The sequence below is a fragment of the Anomalospiza imberbis genome, chromosome 1 (assembly GCF_031753505.1).
Source record: "Anomalospiza imberbis isolate Cuckoo-Finch-1a 21T00152 chromosome 1, ASM3175350v1, whole genome shotgun sequence".
Classification (NCBI taxonomy): Eukaryota; Metazoa; Chordata; class Aves; order Passeriformes; family Viduidae; genus Anomalospiza; species Anomalospiza imberbis.
The window spans coordinates 132731644-132754271 of NC_089681.1; the positions used below are offsets into that span (position 1 = coordinate 132731644).

Below are 22628 nucleotides of genomic sequence, written 5' to 3' on the forward strand. Positions count from 1 at the left end.
TCCTACTGCACAAAAACAATGGCAGACAGCTGTTACTTAATGTGAAGGATTCCTCTCCTTTAAAAATTTCTTTGTTTCATTATAATAAGGAATTTAAAAATAATGTTTCTCTTTGGTCATGTTGTTTGACATGAATAGTATTATAATAACACAATTTATTACAAGAACAAACACATAAATGTTTGGCAATGCTTCGTAATCTTTCTGTTTTATCTCTGCTCATTTATATAAATATATAAACATATATTAAAATATATATTAGTATATAAAATATATATTAGTATATATTTATAAATATACATTAATATATATTTGAGACTTAAAAGTCTCAAATTAGGAAATTGTCTAGGAAACAATTATGCATATGAGTAACCATCTTTGTGTTGTTAAAATCTATGAATCTAATGGAGTGACAAGTTATGAAAGTTCAGATTTTACTATTCAATTCTACATTTTCATTATATCTTTTCTGAAACCCATTTGTGATCACTTCTAAATTTTTTATTTCAGTGAATGATAGCAAGTTATGAAAACCTAGTTAATATATTCGAACAGAAAGCGAGAAGCAGGACTTGTATAATTTAAAGGACTATAAAGAGCCCTTTCATGCTGATGCCTTTTCTTTATTTCCCACCCAATATAAAGGAAATTTTCTACTAAATACTGTGTCAAATAACTATTATTTCAAACACTATACTTATTATTATTTTACATTATTTATACATAACCTTCACAACACTTATAAACCCATAAATACAGCTTGGAAACAAGTCTAGGAAGCACTTGCTATTTTCAAGTAATATCACACTTTGATGCAGTAGTGTTTCTGGAAATAACCTGCTCATCAGCATTCATGTAAATTCAAAATTATTGTGGGGTGGGGTCATCCTATGGGTATTTCTGAAGCAGGATCACTTCCATTTAGCTTAATTAGAAGCTTTCTTAAAACAGCCATCTTTATTACTTCTGCATTTAATTTAGCACCTCTAGTATTACCTTAAATATTCTCAGCTTTTTGTAGGATTTGTATAATTTATGAATATGGAGTATGTAGAATGAAGGAAACCTGTATAATTTTAAAGCCATGTAGCTTTTACAGCATTTCATTTACAGTATAGCAATTTATAATTGCAAATCCTTGAAACCTTCCACAGCAGGTGAGCCCAGACACAAATATTTTTATTACCATTCAACATTAAAGTGGAAAGAGCACTTTTTAGTCTGAGACATTTGTTTTACTAAACATTTGTGCATTTCCTGTGACACTGAATTTGCCTGAGATTGTCAGTATCTGTTCATCGATCTTGTATGTGCATGGGGAGAACAAGAAGCTACACCCATGCTATTCTCACAGACTTCACTGCTGAGCAGCTCTGTGTAGCACTGGCTTTGTGTTTCACCAGAGCAGCTCCAAGCAAACGTGACCTCTGCAGAGCAAGGGGGGACATGAGATTCTCTTAACCTCTCTTAACCCTAAGCCAGGGAGCTGAGTCTTTTCAGAAGGATGTGTGGCCATCTCACCTATGAGCGTTATGAGTCATCTGTTTAATGACTTATGACATGAGGAAGTTCAGGCTGGATGATCTGTGGCACTTCTGTATGAATCCTTTAACAAATTCTAGGTAAATAAAATGAATCACACACTGGTAGGGAAAGTGCACAGGCACTCAGAAAGAAGGTATATGTGTAATCCTTCATTTTCACAGGATGACATAAAATGTTAGCCAGAAATGACAAAATATTAATGGCAAAGAGGTTCTTTGGTTTCTCTTCATGGTGATAGTTATTACCTCAAATTCCAAAGACACTTAGATGCTGCCATACTGAATGAGGGTAGCACCCTCCTCATTCTGTACTGTTGTTCAGGGAAGCACCAACCTGATGGAGAGACCAGCTGAATGTTCCCATTTGTGTTCATTTGGTTGACCTCTCAGAGCAGGATTGAAAACATTTATGCAGTTGCAGGCTAGCAAAGCTTAAGCAATAGGACTTGGCTGGTAACCCAGCCTAGTTAACAGAACTGCCTTGTTTTTCCCCTGGGAGGCTTATGAGGAGATGGGATAGATAGTGTAAACTAGTCAAAGAAAAAAAAAATCCCATTTAACCTCTCAGTGCTCTTGAAATATGTGCTTTGTTTCCTGGGTTTTGGGGGGATTTCCCGGTTGTTTTGTTCTGGTTTGTTTTTGTTTTATTTTGTTGGGGTTTTTGTTTTTGTTTTTTTTTTTAATATGTTGAAAATGGTTTTTATTAATTGAAAAATCTTTTCCGTATATATCATGGCTTCAGTAACCTACACTTCTTCTTGAAACTCAAGAAGTTTTTGGGGAACAATTTTTTTTTCCTGGCCTCATCACTGGATTTTGTAGAAATGGTCTAATAATTTACTCCTTCACTAGTTAAGATATACTGATGTATTCACATGGGTAAAAAAAGATTCATATTTGACTTACTGTTAAAATGGAAGCAAGTTGTTGTTTCCTTTCTATTTTCATTTCTGTTTTGCTTAATTATAAAGATAATGGTCTAAAATAGAGAACTGACTCATTTTCCATTCAAAATGTCAAAAAAACATATCTGCAGTTTGAATCCATTGAAATCTTCCTAGTGAAATATAAAACATAAGCTCTGGTACTGAGAATTCCAGCAGGAAGGGACATAATATACCAGAAAAGAGTTTTATGTCAAACTTAACTGCAGCATGACTACTCAAAAACTATAGGCTCTGCAGTCACTTATTTTCCTACTATGGCTAGTGAAAGATTATCTATAATCCCTTGAAGGTTCAGATAAAAATGTTGAATGTTTGATAAGAAAGGCACTTTTCTTAATGTTTATTAATGTTTGAGGAATGAAAACACACACTGAAAAACGGTCTTACTTGGATTTTGGTTTTAACCAAAGCACAGAACTTTTCTTTCAAGCTTGATTAAACATTTACAAGCACCGCCTAAAGTTTTTAGAATTAAGTAGGGATAAAATTTAAGTCTGACTGTTAATTTGGACAAGTGCTTTTCACTCACAGTTGAAGGCAAGCTGTTCTACAACTTATTTACAATTTTAAATTGAAGTATCACTTCCAGACACTACATAGGGCCAACACTTGGGTTTGGTAATTGACTCTGGTCAGTGTTTCTGTGTAACTGGGTGCTTGTTTAGAGCTTTAAATTTCAAGTGAAATGTATAATAAAAAAACATTTAGCATCTGAAGTGTGGTGGGCATTACCATATTCTATTTCCTCTCCACCATCCAAAAGAAAAAAACCAGCCATCATCATCAATAAAAAACCAAACCCAACCATGAGCATCAACAAAAAAAAAAAAAAAAAAAAAAAAAAAAAAAAAAAAAAAAATCCTGAAGTGCACCAACATGAATGTTCTTCCTACCTCTATAATTGTGTTCAGACTTGAATGAAGTTTGAAAAAATGACTGGACAAAACCAATTTCATTTGGGGTTGTGTTTTGCTATGTGTGCATGTGTCTTTTCCCCCCTGCTATATATTCAGCCTAAAAATGGATGTTTATACATTTCTTTCTGTATCCCTAGGGTTAGAAAAAATTGTACTACAGGCTACCAATGTAAGAAATGCTGATTTCACCACACCTCTCTTCCTGTTGGACATGAAGGGCAGTGATGGGCTCTGATCATAAAAAAGCTGTTGTTCTTCTCAGCTTAACAAATCTTCTTGAAGTCCCAAATGCCTCCAGAAAAAAATAATTTTAAAAATGTTTCCATGCTAAATATCTTTTAGAGTTGTAGGATAATAGTTTTTAGTAGTACTATCTTGATCTCAGTTTCATATTTTAAATCATTATTTTAACTTGTTTTCTTTGGTGCCTAGTGGGTGATTTATGGATGTCTTTTTGGATATTACTGTGAAGACGTTTTGTGGGGTTTAGGGAGGCCAGGAGAAAGAGGTTTTTAAGCAAAGAATGTTTGCCTTTTTTTGTCACATTGGTTCTCTCAAGACTGCTTAGCTAAGGAAAGCAAAATGCCTAGTTGTAGTATTAATTACCAAAACAGCTTAGTCTTGGATATCAATTAGCATATTCAACCTTAATGTACTAGCAATTGAAGTCTAATTAAAAAGATACCTTGTAAAAAGCATGAAAATTTAATCAAATAAGTTAACCAAGTTTCATTTGAAACTATATATGCTGTATTAAACAGAAAACTATGGACCATCAAACTTTAATGTATATGGTGAAGAGACACTGATATTTGTGGTATATTTTGTACCTTAAGACTTAACTGCTCAAATAATCTCTATATTCCTGGGAAACTTTTACTATTTAGTTTTGCTACAATGGTGCTTAAAGAAAGATGCATTTCATTTTGTTTTTTTACAATCTGAAAATTGAACTAATATCTATGATCATGCCTGAGGCTGATATGATCAGATAAACGTTCTGTGGGAGAGGAAAGTCACAATAACAGTTCTAAAATAATGGTTGTAATTGCAATAAGTGACCCCAGGAGTAAAGTGTAGTGCCTTGGGAAGCTGTTCTGGACCACAAAAGAAAACTGAGTATAGAACTTTCTTATCAAAATAATCATTTGTACTCAATCAATGTAGGAGTGTGTGAAATTTTTATACAATTTAGATTGGTCTAATCCACACCAACTGAGAAAGTGGTCTTTTACTTTGCAATAAAAATTTCTAGGCAATCTGAATAATTGATAAATTTAAATCTCATTTTCAAAAAAAATTAAATGAAAGCTTAATTCATCTTTGCTTTCCATATATTTTAAGCCCTAAATGCATTTGATTTTTCTTACATGTTCATAACTAAATTACTGGTGCAATTCTTCTTTAAAAAATATTTAATGTTATTTTTCTAATATCTCACCAAACTATGTACAGGTCTTTACTATGTTTATTCTCTTACAGGTAGTTTGTTTCATGGTTCTGAGTTTGATTAAGAAAGGAAGGGCCTGTCCAACCTGTTACCTGTATTCTTGAACTAGTTATCCTTCTCAATAACCTGAAACACATTTTTGCTTCTTCAACACTCTAAGTACATCTAAGTACAAAACAGTCAGAGTTGTGGCATTAAACTGTTGCATCAAGTTCAACTTATTGATCCCTTCTTGTTGCTGTTGTTCTTACCACAGCTAATTATACCTTATGTGATTTTGAGACTGACCTTTGTGGATGGAAGCCACTGAGCAAAGGTGATGCTGACTGGAGCATAATGAAAGGACAGGCTCCCCGTGACAGAGTACTCCCTGGCAGAGGTCATACAAATAATATGGGGCATGGTGAGACTTACTATTTTTGTCCTTCTGTCATAAAAATTCCTACTTGTAAATGGTCACAGACTGATAATAAAAACTGTTTTGAAATGGATGCCACAAAGTATGTAAATAACACAGGTAATGTATCACAGAAAGCCAGTCTGCTGGAGATAATATTTTTTAGATGTGATACAGTTACTATGTCTTTGTAACCCTTATTTTTGGCTGGCATAATCAGTGAAGTATGAGACTTAATGCAGTTTTTTTGAGATACTGACTTTTGAACTGACAGCTGACTTTGTTTGTGTATATCATAACCATTGTTTACCCAATATTCCCATAGGGGCTATTCTTGGTAGCATTATTTGGACAAATAGCCTTTTGCAGAGTGCAGTTAAATTAATCCATGCTGTCTGGGAAAAATAGAGTGAGTATAATTTCCTTTAAAGAGTTGTCCTTCCTTCAGCCTGTATTTGCCATACAGTGTATTCAGCTGGGAAACCATTTCATTCCAGAAGAGGGCTGTTAAAAATATTTTTCCAAAGTTAAAATGTTATTATAGCACAGTCCATAAAAATAAAACTGCCAAGCATGTTTTTCATTGTCAAATAATATTGACAAGTATTCTGTGACTTTAATTTTATTAAAATGTATCTATTGCACTGCTTCCAGTGGAGATAAGATTAAAATCTGTGTTACATTCCAGAGCCCGTGTAATTTAGATTTAATTAATTATCTTATCTATAGCCAGACCTCCACACTTCACTTCCATGTTCATGTTAAAGAAATGTGCCATGTTAAGTATTCCACCTCAAGCTTTCAAAGGTATAGAAACTCCAGGATTAAAATTCACCTGAGCTAACAGTAGTGAGTGAAGTATGTGTGTGCATGCTATAGAATGATTCTAAATGAACAGTCGTATTTTATCCAGTGGGTCTCATGTGATGAAGTGCACCAAAGTTGCTACTCTCTTTTCTCAGCAGCTGCTTGATCTTTCATTTTATTTTCTCTGTAGAGTGGGACTGGGTCTGCATTACTGTGCTTTATTTAAGCACTATTGTGTTACAGGTTTCCAACTCTCAAAAACTCCAGAAAGGTGCACTGATCTGCCTGTGTGTGTCTCTGCTCTAGGTGCTGGTGAGATCTGAGGGGCAATGTGGTCAGAAGGAAGGCTGCTGGCAGCCTAAGTATTGTATTAAAATCACCCATATGGATCTAGGTGTTGCTTCACTTAAGTGGCATTGATACCTGAACTTTACAAGTTTGTTTCAGTGTTGCTGCAGGTTGAAGCCTCAAGCAGATTTGGAGGTTACTATGCCCCACCTCTTAAGCCTAGTAATGGTGCATTCTCTGTATAAATTAGCTGAAAAGGTATTTCTGAGGTGGTTTTGTATCAATCTGTCATTGTGCCCATTACAGCCACGACTTCAGAATTAGAATTCCAGAACATGAGCAAGTTTTTACCAACATTAAATCGCCATCCTTCAGGTTGCAACTGTTCCTTTTAGTACATGGAGTGGTCATCTCTCTTCTCTCCTGGGGAGGGCAGTAGCAAATTTTGATTAATGAAGATCTTAACAAGGCTACAGTAGAGCCTCAGCTGCAAATTAAAGAGGGTCCTTTGAAGTACCCTTGCATTCCAATGAGGGGAGCTTCCCTCATGCTGCGGAATGCAGCATTCCTGTTTGTACAGGGAGCTGGAATGGACCCCTCTTTGTGCCAACCTTGCTAAAGCAATGCCATTATTCACGTGCGGCTGGACCTAACCCTCGGCTTCATTACAGATCCATGGGAAGTAAGTGGCTAAGGAGTATGAGTGCAGCAGCACAATAGCTGATTTTCCAAGATGTAAGGCAATATGTGTAATATAAATGCTCAAAAAAGACTGAGCCTTTAGTGTTGTTTTGCATAGACTTTCATGAAAAAGTCTCAGTATTCAGCAAAGGCAGCACTGACGGCATTCAAAATATGCTGCTTTAGGGCCCCTTGAAAATGTTTATCCTTCCCTACCTTTGTCTGAAGCACATCTGCTGTAGTTCAAATCCAAATGCAGTGCATTTGCCAGAGTTCAGATTAGATCTTTAATTAAGCTTTCATCCCCACTAGCACAGACAACAATGTCAAGTCTGTGGACCCCATGAGAAAATACAGCTTATTCCATTGGCTCCTGTGGTCTGCAACATTGTTAGCATGCTTAAAAGTGGCTGGGCTGTGCTGAGAGTGAATACTGTACCCTAAAGGAAATAATTTCTGGTTTAAATTCTGTTTGAAACATTATTTAAGCCAATTAAAATGTGTCCTTTAGGGATCTTGGCTGAGGTCTCTGTTGCTTGATCTCCAGGGTACTCTGTGTTGCTGCTCCTCTGCTCTCCCCAGTCCGTGCAGAGAGTGGATGGGCAATGTGTGAAGGTGATGGGTAATACTTGGAGTTTTTTTAGGCTGGAGATCTTAAGGCTTTTGCTTGAAGAGAGCAGATAAAAAAATACTTCCAATGGATCTGCACAGTGATGCTCTCAGAGAAGCAGCATCTGAACTGCCTTTGAGGGGCTCCATAGTCACTTGGGTTTATGTGCTTGCAGGCACAATGACAGGGTAGTCTTAGCAATGACTGCCCAAAAAAATCTTATTTCCTTCTCCCTCTCTCCTTGTCTTTGGTATCAGTCATGATGATTTTACAAGAGGGAAGAGCCAGGAGCATTTAGCAATTCTGTTTTGTCTTTACCCACATAGACATTGTTTGTCACAGCCTGTTACAGCACCCTCCTCATTATCTACAGAGACTGAACTGATGGCAAAGCAGTTTAGATTGTTTTGGTCTATGAATAAGCTTTATGTGTCTCATGAAGTATATAGTTACCTCTCTGGGGTAGCCATTTGCCGTTGGAGCATGACATATTTCTCATACTTTAAAATAAAATTTGTTTATAGGAGCGTTCATTTACTTCAGTGGATCACATCAGAGGAACACAAAGATGGCCATGTCTCACCTGGGAAGCCCTTTCCTTGTCAAGCTTACCCCTGGCCTCTCCTGCTGCCAGGTAACAGTTTGATATGAACTGTCCCCATCTTTGTGACCTATCCCTCACCTGATGCAGGTCTGGTATTCTTCGTGCTCTAAGTGTTGCTGCTGAGGGCTCTATTTCAATACCAGTGGAAGGAGTTACAGACTAATGCTTTGGGAGGACAGAGAAGAAGGCAATTTTTACTGTTTTGCTGCCAAATTTTTATATCTGATTATTACTATTCTTTTTCAAAGCACCCAGCAGGTGACTCGGATTTCAGGACATACTCCAGGTTTTTGTGTACTTTGGCAAAGGTATCTGGACAACGATAACAGGGCTCTATCAAATAGCCACTCTGTTGTCTGCAGACAGGAAAGTCACATAACCAGGCTTCCATAATAGGACCCCTATGGTTTGAAGTCACTGTACACATCAGCTGTGCTGGTGAGACCAGAGAGAACTACTCCAGACATGCACTAAATTTTAGGTCATAGTTTGAGGAGGATGTTTTTTAAGGTGATCAGTGCAGTACTTCGGCGTTACTTGAAATTTATTTTTTTTTCAGATATCTTGTAACTCTGCAGAGGAATGCAAAAGCAACCAGCCAGGATAGTGGTTGAGCTAAAAAACTGGAAAGGTACCAGGAAAAAAAACTAATCAGGAGGGACAAAAAATAGAAAAATATTAGATGAAAGAAGAAAATGCAGTTTTATAACTAGACAGTTTTATTTTTCAACAAAATTCTGTATTATTAAAACAAAACTTGAAGAAATATATTAAATATGAACAACAACTATTCACTACATTCACAGCTGTATTTTTATTTGTACTTTTGGCCACTGAATAAAATCAATAAACACTGTTCAGTTTTATAACTTCTTTTTTTCTTCTTTCCTGAGGCTTTTTTTATTTTCTATTCTGTAACTTTTCAATGCTCATGCCATACTGGGGAGAAGCTGTGTAGTTATGATGTGGTTTTCTTCTGATACTGTATAATCCCTTTGTATTTAAATAGAGAGAAGAAAAGGGAAAGACAGAGTAAGCTTGCTAAAATAAATTTATTTTGTTCTGTGAAAAAAGAGCTTTAAAGAAACAAAATGAAATTTAAATTGGTTTCTTAACTTTTCAGACTCCATGTAGAACAGAAACTGTTAATTCCACTTTAGAAAACTTTTTTCAAAAATAGAAAGAAAAGAAGGAGTTGCACTTAGAAGTCCCAACAAGTAGCAGAATTTTATTCCAGCAGGATCTAGACTTCTTAGGTTTTATCTCATCTAAGGGACCAGAAACAAATGCCAGCTTAGCTAAATCTGTTTTACTTGAAACTGCAGCTCATTTGGACTACACACATCAGTGAGTTACCAGATCTCAGCTGAATAGTTGCCACTTGCAGCTGAGGAGTAGAAGCTTCTGAAGCAATTCAAGAACAGTGCCTTGCAGTCATTTAGGGCAATCTCACAGTTCTTAATCTTCATGTGACTTCTTATTGTTATATAAGATCAGAAATAAAGCAGATGCAGGATAAACTCAAGCAGAATGCTGCTGCAGGGAGCTCAGAAATCCTGAACCATCCCATGGAAGCCCTGTGTGTGCATTACTGCTGGGGCACCTGACAACCTTTGTACTCACAGCACATTTTTTTAGACGGTTCCATCTCACTTTTGTTGACTTTGATACTGAGGAGATAAGCACCTTTCAGATTCAAATTAATTTATTTTAGAAAACCTTAAGGCAAACTGGGCACTGCTGATATGTGAATCAATGAATTATTCTAGTAAGATCTACTGCAGAGTTTGGTCTGCATTCAAAATAAACACAGATGCAGTAGGGATGCACATATTTTTCTCTACTTCAAAGTCAGAAAAGAAACAAGTTTTATTATAAGTATGCATGTATTGAATGAATTTAAAATTCTTAGATCCAACAAAAGCTAGAGCATGTTCTTACCCAACTATACATGTCTGTCAGGAGAGTGTTTTTGAGGACTGGAAGCCTGGCTTTCTGCCACGTTATCCCTGCAGACTTTTATTTCTGGGAAAGAGCAACGAGTAGGGGTTGCTCACTAGGATGTGTTATGTTCTCTGCCTATTAATGTGAGATGATGCCCTCTGTTGGATATCCCACTGAGAGGATAAAAGGATCCACACAAGTGATCTATGTTTATTACTAGCTTTACAAGTTCTTTAGCTCCAGTTGATAAAAAAAAATATTTTAATTGAAGTGTAACAGATTTATATTGTGCCTTTCTGGTTAATTGGAGCTTAGAAGTAACTTCTTTCTGCAGCTTCTTGTAGCTGGGTCTTTTTGTCGGTGTAAGCTAAGAAACAATTTAGCTCAAGGTTTTGCACTTGTAGAAGAAAATTTCTAGTCCCAGCTCTGTGTTTATGGCTCTTTAATGGACACAATAGCCATTGTATAGTAGGACATGTAGACATAAAGAAGGAAGGTAACATTATTTCTTACTTAATGAAAACATAAATGTGTTTGAAAGGCTGTTTGAAAGACAAAAGCCATCTAAATTGTTTAGAGTGTAATTCTTCAAACACTTCACTTTGGAAAGTGTTTGTATATCTGCTGCTTTCTATTTCTTAAGCTTTTTGCTGGGGGACTGAGTTACATGAAAGTATTTCAATTTATTAATAAGGATAAAGATTATTGTATATAAGACATGATATTCATGACTGGTGGTAAAATTAAATATTGAGAGACTGAGTCTGCCAGACCTGAAGCCAGATGATATTAAAAAGTAGCAGTGTGTTTTAACAGGACTATTTCTGCATGACTGATCCAGCTCTTGTTTTATATTCATGAAGAAACAAGTATTATCAATATCAAGGCTTTTGCAGGGAAGTAACAATACTGCAGTTGAAGAAATTTTAGTCTTTGTCTATGTGAAGAAGCAGGAAGGACTCAGGGGCAAAGGAAAAAATTAGTCTTTGAAAATCTTATTTCTTTCCCTCAGTTCTCAGTTGAATTTTTGCCTGGGTATTATTAAAGGAAAATTAAATGTATCAGTATAAAAAATAAACTAAATTTATGAAATTACTCTGTAGTGCAGAGGAGTGAACTGTGATTCTCGCTGTTTTCTTATCTTTTCTGCCTCACAAGCAGTCTCATCCACATACAGTCTTTGTATTTTTCTACCCTATATTGGTCAATCTGATTGTTTCAGGAAATAAATAGATTATTTTAAAAATCTGTCTTCAGATTGTATTCATTTATGTTGATTTTGGAAATAAAAGATCAGAAGGTTTCCTTCATATAAGAAACTCAATGATTGCTCTTCTGAGATTAACGTGCCTATGAGACTGTCATATATTCAGCATTTGTAAAGAAAAATAATCTTTGAGAAATGTCTAAGTGCTTACTCTGATAAAGAGGTTAAGGGAGGTCATATCATTCAGTCTGCACCAGTTGGTAGATACAAGTTATAAGTAAATTGTAAAAATAAGCTTTACTTTTAAATATAGTTTTGTCTTTAGACATGATACTGCTCCTTAATATGCTGTGATTTCAAACATCCCCATTTTTCATGCCAAGTCTGTGCTTAGACCTGTCATGTCATTCGTTGTTATAACGTACATATATTACTTGGTACTGAATTTATTGCAGATTGATTGTATAATTTTTTTAAAATCTTTTCACTAAAAAACTCTTTCAACAGGTAAGATTTTGGTACTGGTTATCTCAGGATTCCCAGCTTTCTGTCTTTAAGAAGACTGCATTAAATGGAAGTTTGGAAAAATTATATGACATTTCAGGATTGCCTGAGATGAACTGGAAAAAAGTGAATATACCTGTAGAAAGTCTAGCTGAAGAATTGCCTTTTCAGGTAATTATATATCACATTTACATTGCTTTCAAAAAGATATTTTACTTTGGCCTTTATAATTAATTTACTTTTAATGATGAAATATAGAAAGAGAATTTCCATTTTTTAATGCTCATATGAAAAAGAATTTAATTCAGCTTTTTCCACAGGTCCATCTATTAAAGAGCATAGCCATTGTTTCAGTATTGTAAGCATTATAATAACTTTTAGTAACAAACATCAAGGGACCCTAAAGATTTAGTTCCAATTCCCATTGGCAATGACACCTTTCACTTTACCAGGTTGTCAGAGCTCCATCCAGCCTGGCCTTGAACGCCTCCAGGGGTGGGGCATCCACAACTTTCTTGGGTAACGTTCCAGTGCCTCACCACACTAAAAATAGAGGATTTCTTCCCACTATCCAATCTGAACCCACTCTTTAAAGTTTGAATCCATTCCCCTTGTCCTGTTACTACACGACCTTATAAATAGTCCCTCTCCATCTTTCTTGTAGGCTCCCTTTGGGTACTGACGGCTGCAATTATGTAATTCTGGAGCTTTCTCGTTTTGAGGCTGAATAAACCCAATTCTCTCAGCCTTTCCTCATAGGAGAGGTGCTGCATCCCTCTGATCATCTTGGTGACCTCTTCTATATTCACTCCAATAGGTGACCTGGGGTCTCTCACTCTGGAGACCCCAGAGCCTGACACAATACTCTGGGCTCTCACAAGGGCAGATTAGAGGGGCAGAATCCCCTCCCCTGCCCTGCTGCCCACGCTGCTTTTGGTGCAGCCCAGGACATGTTTGGCTCTCTGGGCTGTGAGTGCCCATGGCTGGGTCATGTCCAGCCTCTCATCCACCAGCACCCCCAGGTCCTCCTGGGCAGGGCTGCTCTCAATCCCTTCATCCCCAGCCTGTGTTGATACTGGGGGTTACCCCAGGTGCAGCACCTTGCACTTGATCTTGTTGAACCTCATGAGATTCCCATGGGCCACTTCTCAAGTTTGTCCAGGTCCCTCTGGATGGCATCCTGTCCTTCAGGTGTGTCAGCTGGTGCACCACTCAGCTTGGTGCACCACTGCAAACTTGTTGAAGGTGCACTCAATCACATTAATGAATTTGGACCCCAGAGGGGCACCACTTCTCACTGATGTTCATCAGGACTCTGAGCTGTTGACCACCACCCTCTGGGTGTGACCATGCAACCAATTCTTTATCCACCTAACAGTCCATCCATTAAATCCATCTCTCTCCAATTTGAAGAGCAGGATGTTGTGGGGGCCATGTCAAAGGCTTTACAGAAGTCCAGATGTGGGAGCTATAACCCTTCACTGATGCAGTCACTTCATCATAGTGGGCCATTGGCTTGGTCAGGCAGGACTTGCCCTTGTTGAAGCCATGCTGGCTGTCTCAAGTCACCTCCCTGTCCTCCATGTGCCTTAGCATAACTTGTAGGAGGATCTGTTGCATGATATGGCCACACAGAGAGGTGAGGCTGACAGTGCAGGTACTTCAATTTGCAATCTATCCCTTCATTTATTGTACCACATTGCTAACTTCATCAGGCATAGTATAGATGAACACAATTAAATGGTGGTGTAAATCATCATATTTGGGAACTATCAATGGTATCACCATATTTGTTAACTACCAATTTAAGAAGATATATGATTTTTATGTGGTCCAGCAGGAAGACCATTCATTCAATAGTGATGACTTTTACCAGTTTTGATTTGAAGCAAGGTCATCTGGGTTGCATAACTTTCCCTTGGTAGAAGTATGGCTTTGACAGTGGAGGAGCAAATTTCTTACCTGACCAAATCTCAGTTATAGTTTTTCCTGGCTGATGTTCAGAGTTGGTTGTAGGAACTATTTACAGTTTCCTGTGCAGATGTCAGAAATTATAAATGAATATATAAATAAATGTGTGTGTGTGTGTTTGTGTCTTTTTATCATGTAGCCTTTAGCGAACTAACTTTTTTTTCTGTTTTTACAGATTATCTTGCAAGGTACTATTCTAACAACAAATGCTACTGTTGCTGTTGATGATATCAGTATAGCAGGGGAATGTGTAGTTGTGAATAGATCACTTCCAGAAGTCAGCCAGGAAAGTAAAGGCAAGTTTCATGGTTTTCAATACATTTTCCCCAATATCTGCTACATATAATTTATTTTACTGACAACCTGAAATTACTTTTGATAAAGTAGAGGATAATCTGAGGAAAAAAGTTTGTATGCTGTAATCAGTCATCTCCCTGGATGTACTCCCAGCTGTGTTGGATGGGTCTTTGACTCATCTGACTCTGCCCATGGCAGACTAGATGATCTTTTCCATGATTCTATAATGAAGGCTTTCATTCTTGTGTTAAACATTAGCTGCTATAAGAAGTTTGCACTAATTCTGCACAGTGAGCTCTGATGGGAATTTCCTGGTACCACTTACTATGTAGTACCTGCTCACATTCACGTTTGCACGCAGAGGCAGAAGCAAAGCATCCTATATTTTCCACTAAAGAGCAAATTCTGCTGCTTTACCTTTAGGGAAAAAAGCTTCTCCCATCTTACTGCTAAATATCTGACATAATAAATGCCCACCAAACTCATCTTTGTACTCGCACTCTGTAGTCTTGAAGAGCCAATGGATGGAAATATAAAACAACCTGTCAGACTGCTGCTCATGGTTCTCTTGATGCTAACAGCTGCTTTTCAAAAATGGCATGGGCACATGTGCAGTCAGGGGTGACGTTGATGAGTTATAGACATACGGTATCTGAATTTAATATTCAAAAATTTAAAGGCATAATGGAGAGCTTCAGTGTTGTGTTCTTAAGTCTTCTCTGATCCCTATATACAGTGGGGTTGGGGTTTTTAGAGAAACATTTATTTGCTTTAATTATTTTCCATACAACTCCCTCATTTACCCATTAATCACAAAGATATTTTTAGAAGAGAGGTTTTTTTTTTTTTTTTTTAATCCCTCTCTGGATAGAAATGTGAGTATTTAAAAAAGTTCAGTTAAACAAAGAATATGATAAGCTGCTCATCATTCCTCTCACTTACTCACTTTCCATAAATCTACTGAAGGAAAACCAGCAGACCCTTGCTTTTTGTTTCCCCATTCATTGAAATTTGGGGTGTTTTCTAGTGTGTAAGTTGAGGTACAGGCTAGTAATGGTGCAGCGCTCAACCTTGGCTTCTTGCAGCTTTCCTTGGGACCTGAGCACAGAGAGAGCACAGCTACAGCAGAAAGGTTTGGTGCAAAACCTGCACCTGGCTTCCTGGGAAAGAGCAGGGAGCCATAGCGGCCTCTGAGCAGGAGCCTGGCTCTGTAACACCAAGGTGTATTTGATAAGTTTTCACACGAAAGTTTGAATATTGTGGAGAGTAAGATTTAGTTTAAGGCTATCAGACCTTGAGATCAGCTGTGTCTCTTATCAGCTGTGATATAATCTAGTACACTGCGTAGGTGCTGATCTGTTCCTTGTGCTGAGCATGTCACTATATTAAAAGGAGATAAAAAGCACTTCTTATAATTTTATATATTTGTGGGTTTACTTACATGTATTTTTCTGATTTTTAAGGGGAAAAAAAATCTGCAGATGCTAATGCTTCATCTTTTTACTGTCCAGCGGAATATTTTTCATGTGGGGATGGGCAGTGTATTTCGCCTGATAAATTTTGTGATTTTAAGCCTGACTGCCCAAACAACTATGATGAAACCAAATGCCGTAAGTGGAAGCTTTGAAATTTATGTTTTTAAGCTCCTGTGACTATGTTCTTTTGTCCTATTTGCAATGCTTTCATGACTTCATAAATCTTGAAATTTAATTAAAAGTAAAAGCTCTTGAGAAACAGTTACTTCACTTTGATTCTGTTCTATGATTTTCCCCCTTTTAGTTTCTGTAGCAACTACTTCTCTCTTAGCATTAAAACCAGAAGAAAAGGTTTTGATTAATTATTTAGTAGAAGATGCTCCTTAAAAAATAATATTTAATTTTATAATTCTAATGCACTGGTCACAGACTTGCATTTAAATTGTATGTTTTATATACCTACTTTTGATGTGAAGATGCCACAGCTGTACCACAAAGCCTGGTCACAGATACAATTTAAGCTGAGTCAGTGACTTCTGTTTGGATGAGCTGTGACTCCTGTCTGGGTCACATGCCTGGGCTTTCTCTGCATGGAAACAAACACGTGGGAAAGTAGTGGGAGGTGATGCATCTCAGAATCCCTCTCCAATGTACAGTCAGCAGGAAGCTTGGAGCTGTTTCAAGGTCTCTAATATGCAGCTTCAAAAGTCTTTTTAATTCATTCTGTTTCCTGCTTTGCATAAGAAATCACAGTTATACTTTGCACTTTTGAAAATGAGTCTCTTGCTTTGAACCATCAGCTTTGCTTTAGAACTTGTGATGCATTTTCAAAAGGAGTTGCCACGAGACTTATTTAATACAAGTTTTCTTTTTAAAAATAGAGCATGATGCTTTCTAGCACATTCAACACAAATGACAGAAATATTGTAGACAAGACCCTCAAAATATTTTCTGTGCCCTGTTATGCATCTAAGAACATAAACTTTAGACGCGCTAATATAATCCAATTTCACTGTTCACATTTTATGGTTTTTAGTTGGAAATTTGAGAGTTGTTGCTCAGGTAAACAAAGATCTATTTGACTATTAGCAGGTAAATGAAATAATTACAGCTTCTATGCAATTTCTCTTCAATTTTAGCATTGAATCTTCTTCAGCTAGAGCACTGGTATTGAGGGTTTTAAGTGTTTAGAAAGACTGCTATCCAAAATATACAGAACTTTGACATACAAAATTGCATTTTTTTTACTAGATAAGTATGCCTAGATAAAATCAGAAATGACTATTGAGTGTTCATGAAGCAGAATATCTTTCCTCTTGTGGGCCAGAGTAAAGAAAATTCTGATGTTACTGTAGCACAGCTGAGGTTGGAAGTCATATTTGAAGATTACTTAGTGGTTAAACACCACCCTGCTTGAAGCAGGGCCACCAGAGCCGAATGCCCTGAGCTTGACAGAGTTAGGTTCTGAATACCTATGAGAGTGGAGACTACCCATCCTGCCAGGACACCCTGTTCCAGTGTTTGATCACCCTTGGAGTAAAACAAGTGTCTGTTGATTCTTCTAATTTCACTGGGCACAACTGAGAAGAGTCTTTACAGCTTTACTGCTTCACTGTCCATGTTATTAATATTAAAACACTCAATTTTTAATTTACTTGATGTTTTTCTACTTTACTTATGATTACATACCTTATGCAGCATTGGGTTATGATAGTCTGGATTTTTCTCCCATCACCCTCTTTAAATTCAGGTGCAGGGTATTTGTTCTCTGACAAAATAATTACACTTCCAAATCAATAGTTTAATTAAAAAATTTTCTAAATAGATTTAGCTGCATGCAACTTTGCCTGCACTAGGATAGCTGTGAAGTGGTAACTTTTAATCAAGAAAATTAAGATCTGGTTTTTGTGGCCATTTAAATTTCCTTTTAACTATTCAGCCTTTGTTTCCATTTCAACATTGTACCTTTGGCTGAAGACAAGTATCCAGCTAGATGTTCAAGCAGTCCTAGACCAGCCTTAATTAAAAGTAGCCTATATGGCAACTGATTTTGTTTTCTTTTTCCTCTAATTATATGACTGAAGACTCTTTTATTATGCCCAAGTCTCATTTGTCAAGACAATACATTAACAATGCCATGCTAAAGGTTAAACTTTGGAACCATTGAATTTATGGTGATCTTTGCTCTAAGTATATGGCTGACTTATAAATCATTGTTATTGCTGAGCTGGCTCAATGTGTGCTAGCACTACAGCTTGTAATGTGGGAAGCTGAATGTAGGTACACAAAGGACACTGCAAGTAGTTTGGCAAGTTGACTGTTTCCAAGCAATAAACTTGCCTTTCAGCACATTAATCTGGTAGTCTGCAGCACTAGAATAGCTCCTATAATTCTTTTCAAATAGTATTTCATCATCTTCATGCTTATGTAGTGCGTCATTACTTTCTATATTTTCTTTGCATGTTTCTGCTCTTGGATGCAAGCATTTTGTGTTTCTCAATTTTTCTTATTTCTGAACTTTGCTAAGTACAATTTTTTTTTCCATCTCTTCCAACTACATTGTTGCTTTCATCAACCTTAACATTTTTTCCATGGTGTTCCATCTAATAGTGATTGCATGCACCTTGACCTTGTTAGTGTTTTCCTCTTTGTATGAGAACCAGGCAAGTATCTTACATGGGCTTAAAATGTCTTTCAAACTATGTTTCATTTAAATCTTATAATCTTAAATTCCAGCAAGATTATTTAGTTAGATGCTTGGGTCCACTACACCCACTGAATAAGCCAGGTCTCCATTTTTTAAACTCCCAATATCAATCCTTGAGACATCTCTTGATTTTCACTTCCACTCAAATGAGTACCTTTTTTCTGTCAGGTCTTGAAGAAATCAGTTGAAGATAACCACTTCTGAGACTGACAAAATATTTTCTCTCTTGAGTGCTGCTACCCCTGACTATTAGATCACAGCTTTTCTTCTACAGATGAAGAATTTACTATGGCCATAAAGCTTTTATACTTCTTATATTTGACTTCTATGCATTAAGGCAGAGACAGCCATTTTCAAACTGCAGATTTACAGCAGTGACTTAACATACCTATCACGTCGTGTGATTGTTCTCTGGAAGATGAATGTGCAACCTGACTTCTATGGTCTACATCCTATGCCTTTGGTGTAGTCTAAATGCTCACTTTTGCACCCTAAGAATTATGTTGATGGAATAGGAATAAGATCAGGTTGAAAAGCAATCTGGTAACATAATTGTGTTCTTGATATTCTGTCTGACCTTTGCTAATTTCTCCCTTATGCTCTGTCTTTTGTGTCTGTTCTTTTCTTTTTCTCTGTCTACTTATGGTGTGGATTTTCAGGAATAATTACATGGGTTTCTATATAAAATAAATAAGGAATAATATAATTTTATATAAAATACAGCATATTTTTACAGTTTTATCCATGGTCACATGCTTTGAGGTGCTCCAACCTAACCTCGTGCACAGTCACTTATGTATCGAGGCACGCCTTTTGCAGCACTGACTCACCCAGAGCCATAGATCTTTTGCTGCCACACAGACAAAACCACGGCCACAGATACTTCAAGATGTACCTGCTCTGGCATGGGCTTATTCTCAGCCACAGCCACCCCAGGGAGTCCCAGTCTCATGTGGCCTCATCTGCAGATCACAGTCCCTTTGACTCAAGTCCACACTGGAGTTCCAGCCTGTTCCTTCCAGCACAGCAGCAGCAGTGACCTGGCCATCTGCCAGCAGGTACATCACATGTGTTGTTATCAAAATGCTCCCAGGCACAGTAGAGTAAGGAGATAAGCAGTGCAACAAGCAGTTAAAGCAAGAAGCAGCCAAAAATGAGCACCAGGCTCTAATGAACAGTCAGGAAAGCAGACCCCATGGCAAGCACAGGCGTGTGCCAATTAATGTCTAAAAATCAATACAAGCTGTAGATTTGATCCAACACATTCCAGTCACACTTATCATTATCTCAAACCCTTCAAGCCACATGTGCCAGAAAGGACTGGGACATGGTTGAACCCACAGCTCAGCCCCACATAGCTGCTGACTCACTCCCCATGTGGGATCTGAGAGAGAATTGGATGAATAAAGGTGAGAAAACTCAAGGGTCAAGATAAAGACAGTTTAATAAGGAAAGCAAAAACCATGCACACAAGCAAAGAAGAACAAGGATTTCATTCACCCTGTGGGCAGGCAGGTGTTCAGACATCCTCAGGGGAGCAGGGCCCCATTAGACATTAGTGACTTGGGAAGATCAACACCATCACATGGAACATCTCCCACTAGTGTACTGCTGAGCATGGCACCACAGGATGTAGGCTATCCCTTTGTTCAGTTGGGGTCAGCCATTCTGGATGTGTCTCTTCACAGCTTTTTCTGCATTCCCAACCTCCTTTCTGGTGGGGCAGTGTTGGGAGCAGGAAAAGCCTTGGCTCTATATAAACATTGCTCAGCAATAATTAAAATATCCTTGAATAGTCAACACTGTTTCCAGCACAAATCCAAAATATAGCCCTTTATCAGCTACTGTGAAGAAAATTAATTTCACCCCAGCCCAAACCAGCACACATAAACACATGGTATTGTTTTCTGTTTATGTCTAAATGAAAGATGCATTTAATAGTTGTTATTTCTATGGTGTAAAATTTAGGGCAGCACAAGCATGCTAAGACTAGCCTTAAATTAAGTACTTCATAAACTGCATATAATCCATACATTTGTACACAGTTTTACGTACCTTAATTTGAGTTAGAAGGCAAGTAAAGAGAAGGATGCACGTATTGGTTCTTAAAAACTACTTTAGTGGCATAATTGTTTAAAGATAAATATTATTTGGTTTCTAATGGTTACCTTCATATGAATGATAAAAATCTCCTCAGTATAATAAGAAAAATTCCTCATATTTCCCATTACTAATCTTGGCAAAGCATAACATTTCTCCTCTAATTACACAGTAACTCTTCCTAAATCTCATTTTTAGAGTAAAATATTGCAAAACAAAATGTCTGTCTCATATGCTTGCTACTCTATTTCAGCCAGGCAAATCATTAATTTTTAAAGGTGAGACCGGAAACAACAGCCAGATCAGAAAGATGGGCTTAAGTTCAAGGAGTGAAAAGATTGCCAGCTTGTAAATTGGAGAAGGTACCAATACTGGAAGTGTCTAGATAACTGCATAAGAATCAGCTCATTAAAGTTAAATGGGGAAGGGATGGGACTGAAATCCCATCTACAGAGATAGAAAAACACCTTTGACAGTGGGCAAGAAATGGCTGCAAAGGCTGCATTGCTTGAGCTTGCTGGTGTAGGAGAGAAGTAACCACGGGGCTGGAAGAAGCCAGGGCAGGAGGGACCTTGGCTGCTCTGGAACCAGCTGATCAAAGTGTCAAAAGAGAGAAAAATAATAGAAGATTAAATGTCTGGTAAGAGAGAATAAAACAAGGAGAGAATGGGAATGAAGAATACAAATGTGGAGCAGTGATATTTTGGGAGAGATCAGTATAAAATGTGGTTGTTAAGTGACAGAGCTGAGACTACATGAGAGGACCTGGAGCAGGCACCTGCTTGGGGGAATGAGGTAAGAGAGTGAGGATTTCCAATTTTCCAGTGATACTAGGACTGAGATAAGGGGTCACAGAAGAGCAGTTGTGTAATAGGTAAAACAGGAAGTAAGCTGTGGAAGAGCATTGAGGAAAGAACAAGGGCATTTTTCCAACAGAAACCACACACACATTCAGAATTTCTACAGAACCCAGAAGTCATAAGTGTAACTTGTATACTTCATTTAGCAAATATCTGCATAGTATTTTTTTGTGCAAAACCTATGTCTCTTTGCATAGTTACTCTTATTTGGTTTCCAGCAAATTATGCACTTTGATAAATATTGGATGAGTTTTGGTGGCAGAGAAAACAGGGTGAATAACAAGACGACCTGAATAGTGACCACTGGGCCTTATTTTTGCATGGCTCAGTAAAAACAGGAACTTTCCCTTCAGTTTTATAATTTTTTTTTTTTTTTTTAGAATTTTATTTTCCCCCGTAAAAATCTCAATCTTTGTAAGTCCTACAGCTAAGTTAGGAGGCATTTAGTGCAGTTAGTTGTTAAAAATGTAGGTGCACAGTAATATCACAAGATTTATTTATAGCAGAATCTTTTTAATCTGCATGTTTTACCTTCCTTACAAGCAAAGCTAGTTCTCATTTCACAAGTGATATACACCTCTGTGTTATGTTCAGATCATGTCTGTCTAGTACTAAAAAGCCCACATGACTGAAATCACAAAGAAGTCTGTTGCAATTTCATGGCTATTGAAATGGATTTCCAAACAGAATTTAGCAAAAGAAAATGTTCTGGAGTACTTTGTTCCTGTAGCCATCTGTGGAGGCAACTACTGTATCTATTTGTTTTAAACCTTTATGTTTAGGTGTGGATTTTTTTGTTTCATTTTTTAGTTTTTGAAGGTTTTTATGTGTGTTTTGTTAGGTTTTTTTTCTATTTTTTTTTTGAGGAGGTTGGTGGTTTTTTTTTCAAATTAGTAGCAATTATTATTTGGAGATAAAAATTGAGGGAAGGGGGTACTCTGCCTTGGATTTTGTAAAGATCAGACTTCTTTAATCTTCAAGTAGTGCCTTGCTTTTTGTCTTTTGATTGTTTGTTTGTTCTAGTTAGCATTGCTTCTTGCTGATGAACTTTTGCAGTTATTTTTTAACTGTTCTCTATTCAGTTTGTCACTGTAGAAATTGGGCCACTGCAACTGCAAACTATGGTGTTATTTGATAGAGTAAATATAATGAAATTAGGAAATAGTAGCTGGGATAGAAAACATACGAGTGGGAAGGCAGATGTGTGTTTCCGTGTGTTTGCATTATAAAGAGACTTAAAATAGTTTAAGATGACTGTGTCCAGAGTTAACCTTGTTCCTAGAACTGATGATTTTACCTTTGCCATCTAGTAAAAATT

General features: G+C 37.1%; 1 protein-coding gene across 1 annotated transcript in view; it reads left to right on the plus strand.

Annotated features, from left to right (window-relative positions):
• MALRD1 (MAM and LDL receptor class A domain containing 1) overlaps window positions 1-22628 on the plus strand; it is a 236655-nt gene that overhangs the window by 32521 nt on the left and 181506 nt on the right. Inside the window, exons 10-13 of the mRNA XM_068212566.1 lie at window positions 5115-5261; window positions 8166-8275; window positions 11904-12071; window positions 14047-14167. Of these exons, the coding sequence (XP_068068667.1) occupies window positions 5115-5261; window positions 8166-8275; window positions 11904-12071; window positions 14047-14167 (546 nt within the window). The remainder of the gene's footprint in view (window positions 1-5114; window positions 5262-8165; window positions 8276-11903; window positions 12072-14046; window positions 14168-22628) is intronic.